At 41.4% G+C, this 18,739-nt stretch overlaps 1 protein-coding gene across 2 annotated transcripts in view; it reads left to right on the top strand.

Moving 5' to 3' along the window:
- The window catches only part of filip1b (filamin A interacting protein 1b), a 49,690-nt gene that overhangs the window by 19,228 nt on the left and 11,723 nt on the right, over positions 1–18,739 (top strand). For both annotated transcript variants that reach the window (XM_084952823.1, XM_084952822.1), the window contains exons 2-4: positions 5,903–6,177; positions 11,172–11,345; positions 12,018–12,196. In XM_084952823.1, the coding sequence (XP_084808949.1) occupies positions 5,911–6,177; positions 11,172–11,345; positions 12,018–12,196 (620 nt within the window). In that variant the 5' untranslated portion in view covers positions 5,903–5,910. The remainder of the gene's footprint in view (positions 1–5,902; positions 6,178–11,171; positions 11,346–12,017; positions 12,197–18,739) is intronic.

Here is an 18,739-nt window from a genome sequence, read left to right as displayed (position 1 = left end):
TATGGAACCCGAGCCGGTGGCTGTTTGCTAACTGCTCTGGTGTTTTCATCCAAATGTGACCTCTGCTAACTTGGAGGCGCTTCAAGCTCGCCTGATTAACGGGCGCTTTGTTTACAACAAATGCTGTTGTGGATGTGTGCGAGAGCTGCAGCTGTGAAGCGAAGTTGAGGTTCAGGCATCTCTGAGATTGCTGATGGCTCATAAAGTGATAGCCCCGGAGTCTCCCCTTGTTGGACATGAGTGGGGACACCCTAAAAATACCTCTTTAAGTTTCACCAAACAAACAGCTGAGACTGCTGCAAGGACGCCCATTAGCTGTATTTACACTGTTAGCGGGCTGCATAGCACATGAGTGACATATCAGGCCTCAGATTAAGTTACACCTGCACCCGATCAGAGAGCGCTGCATTCGTGCAGCATCAACAGACTTAAAAACTTCAATTTTTCAATGCAGGCGAGTTAGTGCCTTTTTCCAAGCTGGTTATCCCACGCTAACCCCTGTCGGACCCTGCCGGCAACATTAGTGAGTGTCTGACTTCATGTTCGGGGTTCTTATGTGACACAAAAGGTTTTAAATCTGGACTTTTACATTAAATGTAGGGTTGTTATTTAATAACACAACAGAAGTGCTCACATTAAAGATTATCTCCTAAAATGCTTTGGAAACAGTTGTCAATCACAGGGTCAATGCTGTGACCTTGTCATTATTGGACGATCTTCTTAAGCACCGTGCTTCCACTCATCCACACAGTCTCATGTGTCAGTCCCAGGCCACAGCTGTCAGAGGTTTTAACCACACCGTCCTGTAAATCAGAGACCATCTTAGACTCATCATGTGTCCAGAAATATGGCTCACAACAGAGGACTGAAAATCAGAAACACTGTTTATTCAGGACCCAGTTTTGTCTGATTTATTTACATTTGTAGTGTATTGTGGAGGACTTTCTCATCGAAGTGGTTGCTTCCATTAGAGTACATCCTTGGCCCTATGCTTTAGTAAAGCTCTAGTAAAGTTATGTATGTCTGCTTACATGTCAGAGGTGTTGTGCAGTCGTTCATGACTTCATGCAGGGCCACATGTGAAAGAAATGAAATGTTTTTATAACCAGAATGTAACTCTGTTGAAAAAAGGGTGGAATGGGAGACACTGATAACGTAAGAAAATGAGGAGCTTTAATCAAGCACCGTGCCTCGCCCCTCTCTGCATGACTGCTCTGTGAAGTGTATGTGGAAGTGAGATCACCGGTTCTGGAAAGTTACAGATGACATTAAACGATATGACGATACTCGAGAAATAAATCTGTTTTTCTGTGCTGAAGACGTTCAGTGATGGAAAACTCTTTGAGTAGAGCTTTTCATCGGTGCTTCATCAGGATGTGATGCTGATAAGGTCACAGTGAAATCATGACTCAGAGCTCCTTCTGGGGAGGTAAACTGTTTATAGGGATGGGTTTACTTATCTGGGACTCTGTGCAACAGTGTGTCGGTATCTGACGAGTGAGAGTCCATCAGAAGCCTGTAAAAGTCTTTGATGTGACACGTAGCAACAGAAATGAAAACAACATGACCTGTAAACAGAGTATCTCTGCTTACAGACGCCGTACGCGCCGCTTCCAGTGAAAGGCCTGCTGAACGTCAGCAACATGTCCCAGGAGCTTCATTGTCCTGTGAGCTTGATATCAGTGCAGGTTTCAGAGTTAGGATTGAAATTAAACCTTGTGGACAAAAACTTTCTGACTTCCAACGATTTTATGCTATTGGTTAAATTTATGGTCTGTTTGTTGCCAAGAGTACACAAAAATTAGAAATAATGTGTTTTTCTTGGTGGTGATCTGCCCGTGGATCCTTTGTTAGTCAGGACACACTCATATTGGACATTTAGTGCCATATCTGAACTAAAATAGGAAAAAGTGGGAGCGATTGTGTTGGTGTTTTAATGTTGTGTCTATGTACAGTACCATCAATGCTGCTCAAGCAGTACCTCCTGGGACAGTTTTTCAATGCAGACTGGCAGAATAAGCAATTAACAAAATCAAACTCTACAGGTTAAAAGAATATATCCTTCGAATTTGAATTTTATTATCTCAACTTCTTACTAGCATAACTAGAATTTTGCTTGTTTTTATGGTCTTGTGGTGCAATAGTTGTTTCACTCTCAACGACAGACATAAGAGTAACTGTTAAAACTGTGAACTGCTGTTTGGTTTCTTAAACATGAGCTACATGCTTCAGTCACGTGTAAATGAACCAGCTTTAGATTCAGATTAAAGAACTTGTGATATAGATTAACTCCAGACTGACGATAGAGAATTCATCCTATGAACTGACTCCAGAATCACATCAGAATTCATCATATGGATTGACTGCACATTTTGAGTGTTGAACTCTTCATTTTTAATCCAAATTCAGTTTTTAATTTTATGATATAAACTGACTCCAGATGAAGGGTAGAAGAAGAATAAATCATACGGACTGACTCCGGATTCAAGGCACACTTTCAGTTTTTAATGTGGAGTGACACCATATTTGTGGTTTGGAATCCATGATATGTTGATTAAATCCAGATTTGGGGCAGTGGATATAATCTGAATGGATTTAAGATCAGATTCTTTCCCTGAACTTGTCGAAATGTTCTCCATCTGACACCTGGACCTCCAGCTACTGAGATGAGCTTGTCTTGGCTTTAGATTTTGACCCCCAGGTTGAGCCTTTTCTTTTCAGCTCTGTGGTTTTGACACATGGGAAATTTTGGCATCTACCCTGAAACAACTATTAATAACGGGTATCGGTAACATGGTTGCTACCTCTGGCCTGCCAGGATTCTCTTTGGCTTAGTCACGACCTGCTTTCATCCAGGCATCATGAACGTTGGCCTCATTCAGATTCAATTGGCTATAACTTGTTTTTTTTATTATGAGTATGAATGAATGTAAAAGTCACAGCCAGGTGACTGCATTTATCTTCCAGTGATGTGATGCTGAAGCTACTTTTCACTTTCACAGTGACTGGCACAATAGTTTAACCTGGCTTTGGTCGTAGAGGAGATTTGCTCAGACATGGGAAGGTCCGGCTCTCCAAAGCTTTCCCCCATCAAAAATGCACAAAGAACGAAACTCAGTATTCAGTGCAGCAGTAAAGCTTAAATTGTGGTTCATCAAAGTGTGACTTTTTTCTGCCATCATTGCATTTCTGTTGTCTCACTGCAAAGAGCAGAAAAGCTTTCACCTAGTTCACCATTTAGGAGGTTTCAACAAGAAAATAAAAGACAGATCTGATTGTTTGAAATTGTTTTGGAAAAATTATATAAAGATAAGATGAAAAATACTCAAAGGATCAATTCAATTGATTTATTATTTTGTTAAGTAAGTTGAAAAAAAGTTCAACAAACAAGTAAATAAAGAAACAAGGTAAAACAAAGTAAGAACCAAAAGTTAAAGAAACAAGTAAATAAAAAAAACAGGGTAAAGGAGAGAAAACCCCAACAATCCCCTCTGAGCAAGCACTAGGCGACAGTGGGGAGGAAAAACTGCCTTTTAACGGGCAGAAACATCCGGCAGAACCAGGCTTGGGGGGGGGTCAACTGTCGGGACTGCTTGGGGGTGAGATGTCCCTCCTCTGGAACAAGTGGAAGCTTTTTTTCAGGCACTTTTCCACAAGCGCTTTTTTCTCCAGGATGAGGATTTTCAACTCAACATCAGTTGTTTCAGCATTTTGCTTCTCGGGTTTCTGGTATATTTGCTTCACATCTTCTAATGTTGCTTGTGTGTCTTCAGGCTTTTCTCTCAGTTCTTTGGATGTTGCCTCGTGCATTAGAGTGATCTTGTGCATGTCTGTATTTCTCTCTTGTGCTTTGTTGTGCATGTCTTCTAACTGCTCATTTCTTCTTTGGATTTCTTGAAGCGAACGCTGCAGGTCTTCATTTATTTTCTCTTGTTGTTGCTTTTGTGCCTGCATTTCTGTGTTTTCACGCTTGAAGTCACTGAAGTTCAACAACATCCCCTTAATGAGCTCTGAGTTGTTTCTCGCTATTCCGTTGATCCTACGCTGCATCTCTGAGCATCGTTTTTCCAGTTTTTCCTTTTCTCCTTTCAGTTCAGTTGTTTTGTCCTTCATTTCATCACAGAATTGTTGCAGTTGTAGGTTTTTCCTCTCAAAGTCCTGGAGAATAAGTTTTTCTTCTTCCTGTCTTTTCTTCTGTTGCTCTTTTTCTTGAAGAAGCTCTTCATTGTTTCACAGTGTTTGATCAAGCCTGACTTTCAGCACTTTGTTTTCTCCCTCCACGCCTTTGAATTTGCGCTCCATTTCTCTCTTCTTTTTGTCCTGTTCTTCCTTCTGTTGGAGGATTTCTTTATTTTTTTCCAGCGCTTCATCAAGCTTTGCTTCTTCTCTTGGAGATCCCATTGTATCATCTCAGGCGGCGTAATCTTTTCTGCTTAGTTGGCGTTTTTGTGGATACATAGTCTGTACACAGCGACTCTGAGAAGGTTTCCAAATGTATCTCTGGTCGAACGTTTGAAGGCTGCGAACACAACTGCTGTGAACAAATCAACTAAAAATGCTGCGTCTCACTCCCCTTTTGTCCTTGTGACATCATCACTCTGTAAGTCAATGAGATTGTCCCATAACATTTTGGAATGGGAATATTTTTTTAAACCGTTTTTTAAAGTTAACTTAATATGGTCACTTAATATGGATGGACCATCACTGGTCATCAGGTGTATCAATTTACCGTTGAAGAGCCGCGAGCTTCTCCAAGATCTTTCCATTAATGGGTTTAAGAAACCTGGTTACAGGATGCAGTTTCATAAATTGAGGCACGAATGTGACTTCTTCCTCCTACTTAGGATACTTAAATGTCCTCATTGTCTACGAGGGTCACAAAAAACAAACTGTTTGAAAAAGTGTTTAAACCTTTCTAAATTGTTAATTCATTGTATTATATCTTGTTTTTCTTTTTCTCATGAGTCATATAAAAAGTCCTGAGAGGAATGTGAATCGTTTTTCTTGGTTCATTCAATTGGTGATTGTCTAATTGATGACTGAGCAACATCATTTGCACAGTTCCACCTACAAACCAATCACTGTCAAATACAGGGTAATGCAAGCCGCATATGTGAGAATGTCACATGATGCTCTTTGGGATGTTTGCATGATTGCAATATGAAACCAATATGATGAAGATATGAACCTTAGTTCTCACCAGCTCAACTCAGCTGCAGTTATTATAATGGCCACTAGAGGTTGGCTCCCAAAGCCAATTCCCATAGACTCTCATGTTAAAATGTTCAACTTTACAGCAGAAATGAACATTTTTACAGCCTTCTACAGAAACATTTGGACGTCTAAAGCTTAGATAATGAGTAAATATTTATATGAGTCACCTGTTTTTATTGTATCACCAATGCTGTGCATCACCTAAGGCGTGCGCTATATGACGGCCAAAACGTCAAACTTGAGAAGCCTTCCAAATGTTGTTCGACAAGCCACTGGGTGATCTGTAGTCTGGTGGCCATGATCATCTTTTATATACAGTTAGTGGTTTGGACTTTCCAGGCAGCTGCTGCATCGCTGCCAGTTAGTTTGAATACTATGAAAATCATCTTTGCAGAGGTTGAAATTCTGAAAGGTGAGCTGGGTAATCCATCATGGTTAATATTTCACTGCCTTTATTTTGTTGTCATGCTTTCATCACTTGCTAATGTCTTTGTTGTGCATACAGCTGAAATTTGAGGCTGAGCTGCAAATACAATGATCCTGTTAATGTCATAGGTGTCCAAAGCAAACCTTCAAGCCAAGTAAATCTTTACAAGCTGAAACCCAACACTGATATAAAAAGACAAACATCTGGCTTCCTTGGGTCTTTTTTAACTTAATGGTCTCCATTTTTTTCCCTTTCCCACAGGTAAAAACATGCGATCCAGGACCTGCACCATGGAAGGTCCAGATGATGGACACATCCAGCCCAGTAAAGGTTTCATCAAGCAGGAAGATGAAAACATGTCGGAGCTGACGAAGAGGAAGATGAAAGTTCACAGAGAGGAGAAGGATGGGAGGACGGGGGTGTCGGGCTCAGTGAAGAAACCTCAGAAAGCTGCAGAGAGCCAGAAGCCAGCAACACCAGATCTGTCCAAGAAGGACCTGCTTCACCTGCTAGGAGTCATGGAGGGAGAAGTTCAGGTATGAATGACATCAAAGCATGGTCATGTGACATATTTTTGTAAATTTGCCCCTTTTTGTTTGCACCTTGCAGCAGTTGCATTAAAAAAATCACCCTTTCCCCTTTTTTCCAGTTTGATTTGATTTAATTTAACTGCACATTTGTGATTATGGTCATGAACATTTCCATACTGTACAGTGATCACATGTTCATATGTATGTTCACATGCATATTATTGCACACCATCTGTACACATTTCTGTGTCTGGCAACCGACTTCATGCAAATCTCTAATGAACTTATGGCTTGAGCACTGCCAACTACATCTGAGAAGGGAATACGTGCATTCAGATGGTGGCTGGTTAAAGTTCAAAGAAATGTCCTTATTTAATGAGAAAGCTCAGTAACTCGATTTGGTTATTCATATTCAACCATGTTCCCTAAACGAAAGTGTATTTTCAGCCAAACCTTTGACTCGTTCTCATTCACGGGGCAAAAATTAGTTTGTCAAAGCCGCTGGTGTGGCTCATCAATACAGACAGCGAAGACTGAGTGGTCACTTTGAACCTGCTTTGGGCAGGGATAGCTCAGTAGGTAGAGTGGTGGCCCCATGATTGGAAGGTTGGGGGTTCCACTGAACGGCTACCCTGAGGTACCCCTGAGCAAGGTACCATCCCTACACACTGCTCCCCGGGCGTCCAATGGCTGCCCACTGCTTCACAGGGTGAATGGGTTAAATGCAGAGAGGAATTTCCCCACGGGGATCAATAAAGTACACATTTATTTATTTAATCTTGTTTACAGGTCCAAAGACATGCATGCCAGGTTAAGTGATGATTCTTTATTGGTTGTGGATGTGAAGTAGATCAAGTGCTTAAAGAGTGCAGCGTTGCATGAATGTATAGTTAAATGTGGCTCATAGTCTAAAGCTCTTTGAGTTGTCTGATTGGTTAGAAAAGCATTCTATTAACGGTGGGGTTTCATTACATCAAAGACGCCTCATTACTCCATTTGGTTTAAATGGATCCAGCCCTGAGGTGGAGGAGAGGTCACCAGGTGAAGCCTTCCCATAGTGGTTACTGCCCATCTCCTGCGGGCTTTTTTATCGCTTATACCAGTGGTCCCCAACCTTTTTTGCGCCACGGACCGGTTTATGCCCGACAATATTTTCACGGACCGGCCTTTAAGGTGTCTCGGATAAATACAACAAAATAAAACTAGTACCAGTATCGAAAAAAAGATTTATTCATAACACACGTGAAAAGACCAAGGAAAACCGAGTTAACAATAAAAACAATAACAAAATAATGCTGAAAACCGATAAAAAACCCTGAAAACCATACATTTCACACTTGAGCCTCAACTCTCGCGGCCCGGTACCAAACCACTCACGGACCGGTACCGGTCCGAGGCCCGGGGGTTGGGGACCGCTGGCTTATACCACAACCAGCAGGAGACTCTTTCTGCTGCTTCTTTTAGCCATTGGACAGCTGTTTTCCTCTCATCTATAATGTAATGTAAATATGCACATAGCTTGAAAAGTGTTCATTATATTTAAAAGCACATGCTCTGGTAATCCTAGTGTGTCTATGTCTGACTGAACTTCAATCGTGCATGGAAACAGTGTCAACATCTGTTCATGTACGGGTTTAGCCATCATACCATCAGACAGTAATAATGTCAGCCATGGCTGTGGCGTTATACCTGCAGCACCTCTGAGAACATGCTGGACACCTGACTGAATCGGCTGAGTTTGATTACAGTAGGATCAGTTGTCTTAATAATTAATTGTATTGGTTGAGATGGTGCAGTAGTGTTTATTTGACAGCTCAGATGTCGTTTAAGCTGAAGTGTTGATTATTTCCTTTCTTTTTCTTTGCCTGAAGCTGTTTGGGGATGTGAAAGCCGTAAATGCAGTGGAGTTTTTCATCATCGCTGAGACACATTGATGTTTCACAGCATGTGATGGGTGAGATTTTTGTGGAAACAGCCCACCAGCTGCTTCTGGGTTCCACTCTGATAATGATTTTCTAATGGAGGCACATTTATAAAGCTCTCTCCAGAGAGGCAGGATGCTGCTGCCTCGCCCTCTGTTTCCATCCTGCTCATCTGTTTGGGCGTGTTGAATATTTTCCATCAGGCAGAGAAATAATCAGCACAGAGCAACGTCTCGCACAGGAAGAGCTGCTTTTCTTCTGCTTTGTTTCACGTGTCGGGTGCTCAGGAATAGAAAACGGATCAAGATTTTAGACACAAAAGGAGAGTTTGCTGCAGCATGACAGCCAGAAATACAACAAACATCATCATGTGTTTTCTCCACGTCGACAAATCTCATAAATATACCTAAACTAACACTGATCACATGCCACTACTGTGGATTAAACCTTTATATATCTTATTCCTCTGAGCTCCATTATCATCCAAGAACTATTAAAAACACATCAGTGAGCCGCACTCTTCCCTCGAGTGATATGATACTTCATCACTATGAACACACACACTGCAGTTTATTTAAACCAGACCCACATACAACCTCACATGAGTATCAAATGTGGATTAACCGCTGCTGAAAATACTCCCCATCATACACACTCCTTTTCTTCCTGTTTGAGAAAGGAACGTTGCCAAGTTACTGGTGACCTATTTAGGGTCAGGCTTTGCTTTAGATTCAAGCTAAATAAGCACATTTTTAACCATGACAAGAGCATCCTTTTAAATAAAGTCTCATTTATGCATTTCAACCATAGACTGTAAATAAAAGATGGGTGTAGCCACTATGATGTCATCCACTGATTTCTAATCTCTGAGAAATTAAGACTGAAATTAAAAATGCTCTTAAAGTCACTGACAGAACAAACACAGTCCAGAGGTCCAGTTTAGCTGAGGTGAAGCCCAGCAGACAGCTAGCAGCTACAGCTAGGACACCAATCGAGTGGCCACATGTCAACTTTCAAGCCGCAACAGAATCCGGAGTTATATCGATTATTAACTGAGCAGCAACTCCGGGAGCTGAAAAACCGAGCCGATGTTAAAGTGCAGTTCCTCCAATGGTCACTAGAGGTCGGCTTCAACTGTGAGGCAGTCCCCATAGACTTCCATGTTGGGATGTTTAACTTTACAGCAGAAATAAACATATTTACATGAATAAGCCCGCTGCATGTGGTCTCTATCAAAAGTTAATTTTTCTGGAGGTCAGTTTTTTTTAAACGTATCCACCTGGTTTTTGTCATTACTTAAAGTTCAGGGTGTATAGCTACTTTGATTGACAGGAGGACGTTCCTCCAGACATCTGCAGCCCCAAAAGCTGTAACTCACTTTTAGCGTCAGTCTTGAGTGGACATGTGGGGAAATGCAGTTTTTGGCGGGCTGTTTTCAGCTGCACACGCTGCAGTTTGACTTTCTGTCCTTCTGCTGTGCTTTTGTGCTTTTCCTCACTGTTTGTCAGTTTATGAACCTATCTGCATTTTTCAGCCATTCCTTGTCTTTTTGATCTTGTTGCTTTCTCCTTTAATTTAGTTCCTCCCTTGCTTAGTTTCTGGACTTCTATTATGCACATTTATCCTGCTCATCTCAGCACCACCATGTGTTGGTCTCAATAGCTCACTAGTGACATGTAGGGTAAAGACAGAAAATAACAGGACAGAGATTTGATGCTTTCTATGAGATCACAACTATAATCTTCAGGATCCACGGCTAGCTGCGATAACAGCTGTATGAGATATACAAAGTAAGAACACAGGCTCTGAATTAGATGTCACAGCACACATTGAGACGGTGGAGCAGCAGACTACTGAGCCCTCTTTGGTGAAGCTGTGCGGATGTTTTAAATGGCTGTAACGTAAAAACAGCTTTTTAAATCAATGTATATTTCCAGTGCTGTGAAAATAGAGGTGATTGTGATGCTTTTAATAAACCAAGCAGCTTTCAGGACTTGGCGTCATAGCTGTATTCTGTGAAATGAAATGCTGCATAAAAGAAACAGCACTCTCTGCTGGCACAAACCTGGAAGGTCAGGGATGAGACTGCACATAAAACTAGAAGGGCATCTGCTCTGCCTCTTAGTTCCTGTCAAACGGATGCTGTTCAAACAGTGGCTGCTCGTATTAAACATGCCCAAAGTTTCAAATAATGATGTCAGTATAAAAGCAAATAATTCCTGCAGGGTTTTTCCATTTATACATGTCATGGAGACCAGTTTTGCCTTCTACTGACAGAAGCCCCTCCCATTTGTTGTTTAAACCTTCTGTTTACAAGGTCAGCCTATCAGAGAAACGTTAGCTTAAAAGGGGAGGAGTTAAGACATTTTATTTTAAACAAATGATGACTAGAGGAGCTGCACCAAGGCTCGGTATAAAATAAAGAACGATTATTTTGAACTGTGAATCATGCATCATGCACTGTGAATCATGTGTGCTAATGTTTGTTACTGAAGCTGATGGCAGTTGATGATGTTTCATTTTTTGCGTTAGCATTTGGGGCGACCGTGGTTCAGGGGGTTGGGAAGCTCATCTGTAACTGGAAGGTTGCCGGTTCGATCCCCCAGCTCTCTCTGTTGTGGCCGTTGTGTCCTTGGGCAAGACACTTTACCCTACAGGTGTTGGCCAGAGGGGCCGATGGCACGATATGGCAGCCTCGCTTCTGTCAGTCTACCCCAGGGCAGCTGTGGCTACAACTGTGATTTGCCTGCACCAGTGTGTGAATGAATAGTGGAATTGTAAAGCGCTATATAAATGCAATCCATTATTTATTAGATTAAAATGATCAAATCACGTGATATGTTTTATAATCTGTATTTTTATTGCATCATTCCAGCTTTTTTTGACGCAAAGCTTTTTTTGACGCAAAGCTTTTTGTGTGCTGTTTTATTTGGAGTCAGCTTTGTCTCATTCGAGTGTCTCAGCGCTCTCTCTCTCTGTCAGGAAGTGCTGACCAAACCTCTGAAAAGAAATATTCACAGTATAATATATGAATGAGGTGGATGTATGCAATACGCCTTCGTTGTTGTGTCTCCTCAGGCCAGAGAGGACATCATCGGGCTGCTGAAGTCGGAGAGAACCCGTCCTGAGACTCTGGAGGCCCACTACGGCTCCGTTGTGCCCACCAAACCCCTGCAGGCCCTGCAGAGAGACGCCCTGCTCACCCACAGTGGCAGCAGCACAGACGATGTGTACGAGAAGCCCATGGCTGAGGTCAGTGAGAGATACACACACTGATAACTTTCATTTCATCATTTAAAAGGAAATGACAAGTTTTTTACACTGGAGCACACAGTGGCAAAAAAAGTGCATTAATCTCAAAGGTACCGAGCTATTTTAGGAATAAATAATAATAATAAAAACAATTATTTGATGATACACTGTTGTAAATGAGACTGTGAACTGAACCTAAACTAAAAAGGAAACGTCGAAGCTTTGACTGTTGAATACAGAGACAACACATGATTTATAGAGGAAGGTGGAGTAACCACAGCTTGAAATAATGTCCTCACTGTGCTCAGTCAGACACACACAGAGTAAATTCAGCTTATATCCAGCTATAAAACAGTTCTTGTAAAACTTTGGTTTGGAGTTCTTGAAAAAAAAGAAAGATTGAAATTAGATCCTAAAGTGATTCTCTGGTGAGCAGAATGGCAGCAAAACCTGATTTTCCATGCTCAGTGAAATCTGCGGGTGCAGTGGAGGAAGAAAGGCTGAACAAATGTGCAGTAAGCGTGACAAGTTTTGAATTGTGTGCAGAGAGTCTCTCCCACAAGTACAATCTCACCGTAACCATGGCTAATGGTTTGTGATATTGTGCTGGCAGATGCGATGTTAGAGAGCGGGTTGTTGTCCATAATGAGTGTTGACGCGTTTCGCCCTTAGTTGGACCGTCTGGAGGACAAACAGAAGGAGACGTACAGACGGATGCTGGAGCAGCTGCTGCTGGCTGAGAAATGCCACCGCCGCACCGTCATGGAGCTGGACAACGAGAAGCAAAAGCACGCGGACTTCATCAACAAGAGTGACGACTTCACCAACCTGCTGGAGCAGGAGAGAGAGAGGTGAGTTCAGGCTGGCTGGACAGAAGTACCTGTTTTCTTTTAGATTGCTTACTTTGGCATGAAAAGAGCTCAACAGTCTCAAATATTGAAGAAAAAAGTTAGTCTGCCAAAACCAACAAAATGAGTCCATCTCTAAACATTTTCACACTTTTGTCTGCCAAAGGCTCCAAACTCAAAGCCATGTGGTCCTTGAAGAAGATGAAAGAAAACGTTTAAAATCAGCTCAAACTATGATGTTTAAAATGAAGCTGGAGGTGGATTACTGCACCTTTTTATAAGCTGCTGTGAACTATTTTAAGCAGCAGTTTAATCAACATTTTGTGGTCTTGTGAGCCAAAAACATAATCTATACAACTGAATCTTTATTGCTTTTTAAAGTGATGCATTACTCTGCATACTCATATTTCTCTGCTTGTATTAGTTTTGCATTATCCCACAGCCCCGTTGTAACTTTTGTGCCTCTTTGCGTCCCCTTCTGCCTTTGTGATCCTGCTTCAGGTTATTTCCTGTTTTATATTGAAGCTTAGCTTTTGTGCCTCGTCAGCTGATAATGAAAATGCTAATAAAATGCCCACGTTGCTGATTATTGTAAATTATTGGACTAACAACTAAGCCCATGTTAGTTATAGCAGCTTGGAACATCTGTACCAAGATGCCAAGAGCGCACGAACCAATTCAATTCAATTTTCAATTGAATTTTATTTATAATACGCCAAATCACAACAAAAGTCGCCTCAAGATGCTTTATATTCCAAGGTAGACCCTACAATAACAGAATATGAGAAAACCCAACAATCATATGACCCCCTATGAGCCAGCACTTTGGCGACAGTGGGAAGGAAAAACTTCCCTTTAACGCCAGAACCAGGCTCAGGGTGGGGCAGCCATCTGCCACGACCAGTTGGGGAGAGAGAAGGAAGACAGGATAAAAGGCATGCTGTGGAAGAGAGCCAGAGATTAATAACAGGTATGATTCAATGCAGAGGTCTATTAACACATAGAGAGTGAAGAAGAAACACTCAATGCATCATGGGAATCCCCCAGCAGCCTACACTTATTGCAGCATAACTAAGGGAGGATTCGGGGTCACCTGATCCAGCCCTAACTACATGCTTTAGCAAAAAGGAAGGTTTTAAAGTTTTAAGACTAATTTTAAAAGTAGAGATAGTGTCTGTCTCCTGAATCCAAACTGTAAGCTGGTTCCACAGAAGAGGGGCCGGAAAACTGAAGGCTCTGCCTCCCATTCTACTTTTAAATACTCTAGGAACAACAAGTAAGCCTGCAGTGTGAGAGTGAAGTGCTCTAATGGGGTGATATGGTACTACAAGGTCATTAAGATAAGGTGTTGCCTGATTATTTAAGACCTTGTATGTGAGGAGCAGGATTCTGACTTCAGTTCTGGATTCAGCTCAATTAAAACCTGCAAACTCGCTGTAAGCGTTCATGGTGTGGTTTCAGATGGGTTGTTTATGCCTGAATTTGCTGTGTATCGTGAAGGTGGCGCATTAATCTCTCCCTTTTCTTTTAAAAAATAAACACCCCACTGTTAAAGTTGATCCAGGCCATCTGCTCTCAGACGCTGCTGCATTCTATCAAATAACCAGCAGGGGGCAGCTCATCGGAACTCCAGTTATTCATGGGAACACAACACTCAGCGATGCTGAGGAGTTAATGGCTTTGGTTACACAGGCCTACAAACCACTCTGCAATCTCCCTGGCAACCACTTGATTACTCGCTTTTCCCCTAGCAACCAGTGGGTTGCCAGGTGGTCGCAAACCAATCTCTAGGCCTGTGTGATTTAAATACAACATAAATTTTACCTTAGAGTGACAGAGGGTTATGCTCATTGGCTAATGACTTGAAAATCACAAGCTCTTATCCAATGAGCACGCAGTAACCTCAGTTTCTAGTCAGATCCGCCTCTCTGCATGTCAAATCCTGTTTCAAAACACCTAGATGGTGGTGGGGAAAACGCTCAGCTCAAGACTTCATGATGTGACTTAACTGATTAAAGGGTGACTAAGAATATATTTTTCATATACATTCAGTTTCTGATTGTTTGCTCCACCTTAACTGTTTCCACCTGTGTCTTGTTTCCTAGCTGCTCTTGTCCTCTCTGTCTTTGTTTGATCAACTGTGTTCCTGTTAACTTTGTCCCCAGTGTGGTGTTTGGATCTTTGTTGATTTTTAAATTAAGCTTTTCTGCTTTCATTAGCTAGCTGAATCTGCACAAATCCCTCGCCTCATAATGAGGGTTTTTCTTTCATTAGTTTTTAGTATTGGGACAAAGCTGATAGTAAAGTGGGTGAAAACGAGGCCACGGAGCAGAAATATGTTGAGATTCTACTGTAGAAAGCAGTAAAGCTGGGACTGCATCATCAGGCTTACAAGCCTGTCCATATCTGCCTTGGTTACCTGCTGAAAATGAAAGCTAAACTGCTCAGAGAGGGTCAGCGTTGCTTTCTATTGAGCTTTGATGTCATGTCGCTTACAGAAAAAGCCCTGAAGTTCAGTTGAAGTTCACCCTGAAGTTGGTGATGCAAGCGCGTATGGACACACACACGTTTTTAAAGTATTCTGCAAAAAAACAAAGAGCAAATGGAAGGATCTGCATCACGGATGTTTCTCAGAAAAATTGTTATCATGAGCTGAAGCTGCTCAGCTCTGCTAAAGAAAATCCCAAACTTTTTAATAGAAAAACTTAAATTTCAATCCTGACCTCAATGTGCTCAGTTTGCTGTGCTGAACAGCTTCAGCTTCCAGCCACACTCTTCAAACTAGAAGTGCTCATCACCCCTTTTTGTTCCATCTCCCACATGGATTTTTAAAACATTTTGAAATCAAGCTATCATGACAAAAGTAATGCGATTACACCAAACACTGCCGGATGCTGAAATCACTTGATGTTATCTGTAATGTTCGTATTTTTAGAAGTCCACCAAGCTGTGATCTTTCACTCCGTGGGATTAGTAAGATTTGCAGACTCTAGGGATACGTTTCTTAAAAGATGATGAGAGATGAGTTGTTCTTGAAAGAACGTGTGTTCTGCAGATGCATGTTTATTTGGCCAGGTCAGATAAAACCTAGAGCGGGGTTTTAGATGCTGTCTGATAGGCAAGGTGGTGAAACATGCCTTACAGAGTCATCGCAAAAACAGAACACACAGCAGCGACTGATGTGAACTGATGTGCTGCATTGCTTTAAATACTGTTAAAGCAGCAACTTTGCTTCTGACATAAAACTGCAAAAGTGAGTTAATCCCCATAATCTCCCTGTTTTCAAAATGTCCAAATTAATGTCTTCCTCATTTGCTTGGTTCTCATTAGCTTTGCTTTTTGATGCAGCAGGTAAGAGGAAAAAGTCAGTGTAGCTGATAAACAACATTTGCTGTTTTTCTTTCTTGGAAAATGGTGTGGGAGGCGGAGGAGACCAAAACTGGAGTTAAAAGAGATTGAATATTACTCCAAATGAAAATCTCAGTACACTTAATGTGGCTCAAAAAAGCCTCTTCACAAAGTGGTTCCAACAGTTTGATCTCCACAGATGATTTTCTCCTTCATAACAATTATGTTAAATAAGGTTTTAAAAAAATAAATAAATAAATAAAAAATTATCAAGAATTGCCGTATTAAGCAGCAGATGCCGAGCAGGGCAGCTGTAGCCACTCGTGTCAGTAAAAATATGAATTTTCACATAAATGGTTGTACTAAAAGAACAAACAGGATTTCTGTGCTTCACTTTTAGTGAGTGAAACTCAACCTTTATATAACGGTTGGTCTGTTTCTTGGCAGTAATTAGCGGATAACCGTTTTTGTACCTGCACATTTTATGATGGCAGCCTTCTTTTGGTTATAAAACCAAGCAATGGGTGGCACTGTGGTGTCTTTCCATCCATCTTTTATAGTCTGATCGGAGGCCTTATCTGTACAATAAGAACATGCTTTTTTTGTTTTTGTTCTTTTACAAAATGGAAATTTTTTTTTTTATTTCAGTTTGCAACAATCACTAAATCCAACTAAATAGCTTGTGTAAAACTATTTAAAAAAAACAAGGAAATGATGACTGAAAAGGTTCAAATTCTGACTTTATGACATTTTGCACATTGTAATTCACATCTGGGCTGCTTATGGTTATGAATGCTCCAAATAAAAGCAGAATTTATGATGATACAGTAGGTTTTATACATGGTGGAAAATGGTTGTTTGGTTTGGAAAGTTTAACTCTGGCCTCCCAAACTGAGCATCAGAAAACGTGTGCAGTGATCTGATAAGGTCTTTGTTTGAGGCGTGCTGATGGCTCCAGTGACTGACCTCCATTATCCAACATCAAAACAGCCCGAATGTAAGAGATGGCATAAGAAAATCTGCACAATAGAAGATTTCAGCTGCTCCGCATGCTCCATAAAAACTCTTAACAGCCCGAATGTGGAGAAATGCTTCACCGAGTCTCAGATCTGTCTGCATGGCTCATAGCAGCATCTTTCTGCTTGCTTTCATATTTTCAGTGATGGTTTAAGAATCATAAATATGTGTGATACTGGCTGTCTTCATTATTGTGGGGCCTTTCCATTCCTTTTTTTCTTCCTCATTCACTTTTTTTCTCATCAGCTTCCTTAAGATGCAGCAGGTTAAAGGAAAAGTCATAAAAACCTGATTCACTTAGGTTTGTAGCTGATAAACTGATTTAACTGTTGGTTTTCTCAGAAAATGGTGGAGGAGGAGACCTAAACGAGAGTTAAAAGAGAGTGAATGTTACTGCAAATTAACATTCAAGTAAACAGAATATGGCTCAAAAAAAGAGAAAAGACCATCTAAATGAATTAAACTCTGAAGCAGTGGTGCCTGCTCAGTGGTCTGCAGGTTGAAGGACAGACCTGAAGTATAACAGTGAAGATGTTCAGGTGTATTCAATTTTTTTTTGAGAGCTGTTGGTTCAGTTTCATGGTTGTTAGGAAGTTTTCAGACTCCGTGTCTCTAACGTCGCCCTGATCTCACCTCTCCGCTTGCTCTGATAACACATTCCTGCTGGCTGCAGTAAGCGTGTGGATTCGCATCACCAACATGTCGACCCTGATGATGTCATTCCCAGCAGAGATCCCGCTGGCCGATTACAAGGCTCTGTTTGCGTAACAACGGTCACAGACCACTACAGCTACACAAAATAAGTGTCGAGAGATGAGCTTATGAATCTGTTGACTCTGGAAGGCCCCCACCAAAAACAAGCTAAGAGCCTTCAATGAAAACATGTCCACCACAGTGCACCAGCAGGGTTTACATCCATTTACTTTGAGCTACGGCTGAGCGTTTTGCCGAAAAACCTGCCATTTAGAGACTTCTAGACTTGATCTAAGCAATAAATTTAATTCATTTGGCTAAAATAAAACAAACCAGGGCTGCAACCAACCAAATGTTTATTAACTGATGAAGGAAGAAATGTCCAAAAGGTTGTGATGTAAAAATTAACTTTACCTCACAGAATCCAAGCTCCAGCTCTTGTTTTGATCTCCTCCATTGCCTGCTGGATGATTTTCATTTATTTTTTTAAAATGTATTTATAGAAACGACTTGTCATCATGACTGGTATATACTATAGAAATACAAATGTCAGTGGCTTTGATGAAGGGGAAAACTGTTATCCATATAATATCGTCGATCTGCATCAATTCCTGATGGGGGAATCCAACAGTCTCGGCAACATGGATTTGTCAGTTTTCGTCATGACCACCCAGAGGGCCCTGAGCCCAGTGTGGTTATGGGTTAATGTGGTTTGAGACATCGACGTTTTGACCGATAAATCAGGCTTGTCTTTAGAAAAATGTAGGTTTGATTCTCTGTAATTTCACAGTGGTGGAGATTTTCCAGTTTGTGTCAGAACATGAACTGTGCCTCCTCTGTATCAAAGCACTCCCGTTGACGCGTCTGTTCAGCACGTTAATGGTAATTACTGCAACTATTATTAGCTTGAGATCAGCATCTCCTGGCCCGATGTTTGCTGTGGGCTCAGCCCTGCTCTTGTTTATGGTTGTTTGGGGCTCTCTTCCTTCTCTGTGACAGGCTTCGGTTAGTGCTGAGGCTATGAATAGACCCAAACACAGAGAGAGGCTTTCTGCAGAGCCATCATCTGCCAACAAGGCAGCAATGACAGATACTGTGTCCTGTGAGCACGGGGGAGCAATCGGAGTAAAATTTGGGAGGAAGGGAAGAATTTTAATGTGCAAACACGCATTCAAAAGCTGCACTTGGTACGATTTCAATCTGAAATGAATTTGTTTTTAGTCTAAATGGTGTAAAAGCCTCGGAGCTTTTCTCATGTAGGCTCAGGATAGATGGTTGATATCTAAATGGATGTTCAAAGCAGTGGAAACTCCCAAGATGGTTAAAACCAGGGCTTTTCATATACTGGGGTACAGCAGGTGAAGTGACACTTCAAACCTGAGTGGAGCTCTTAGCTAACATTGGCAGCAGGATTGCTATGCTCGCTAACCACAGATGGTCAAAAAGATGGAGGTGAAAAGTGAAGGTAGAAGTGTCTTGAACTAGGCA

This window comes from Perissodus microlepis, chromosome 15 (genome assembly GCF_051167445.1).
Source record: "Perissodus microlepis isolate ML-2025 ecotype Zambia chromosome 15, ASM5116744v1, whole genome shotgun sequence".
In the NCBI taxonomy this organism is placed as follows: Eukaryota; Metazoa; Chordata; class Actinopteri; order Cichliformes; family Cichlidae; genus Perissodus; species Perissodus microlepis.
The sequence above is the reverse complement of the archived record's forward strand: the minus strand, read 5'-3'. Positions and strand labels throughout refer to the sequence as shown.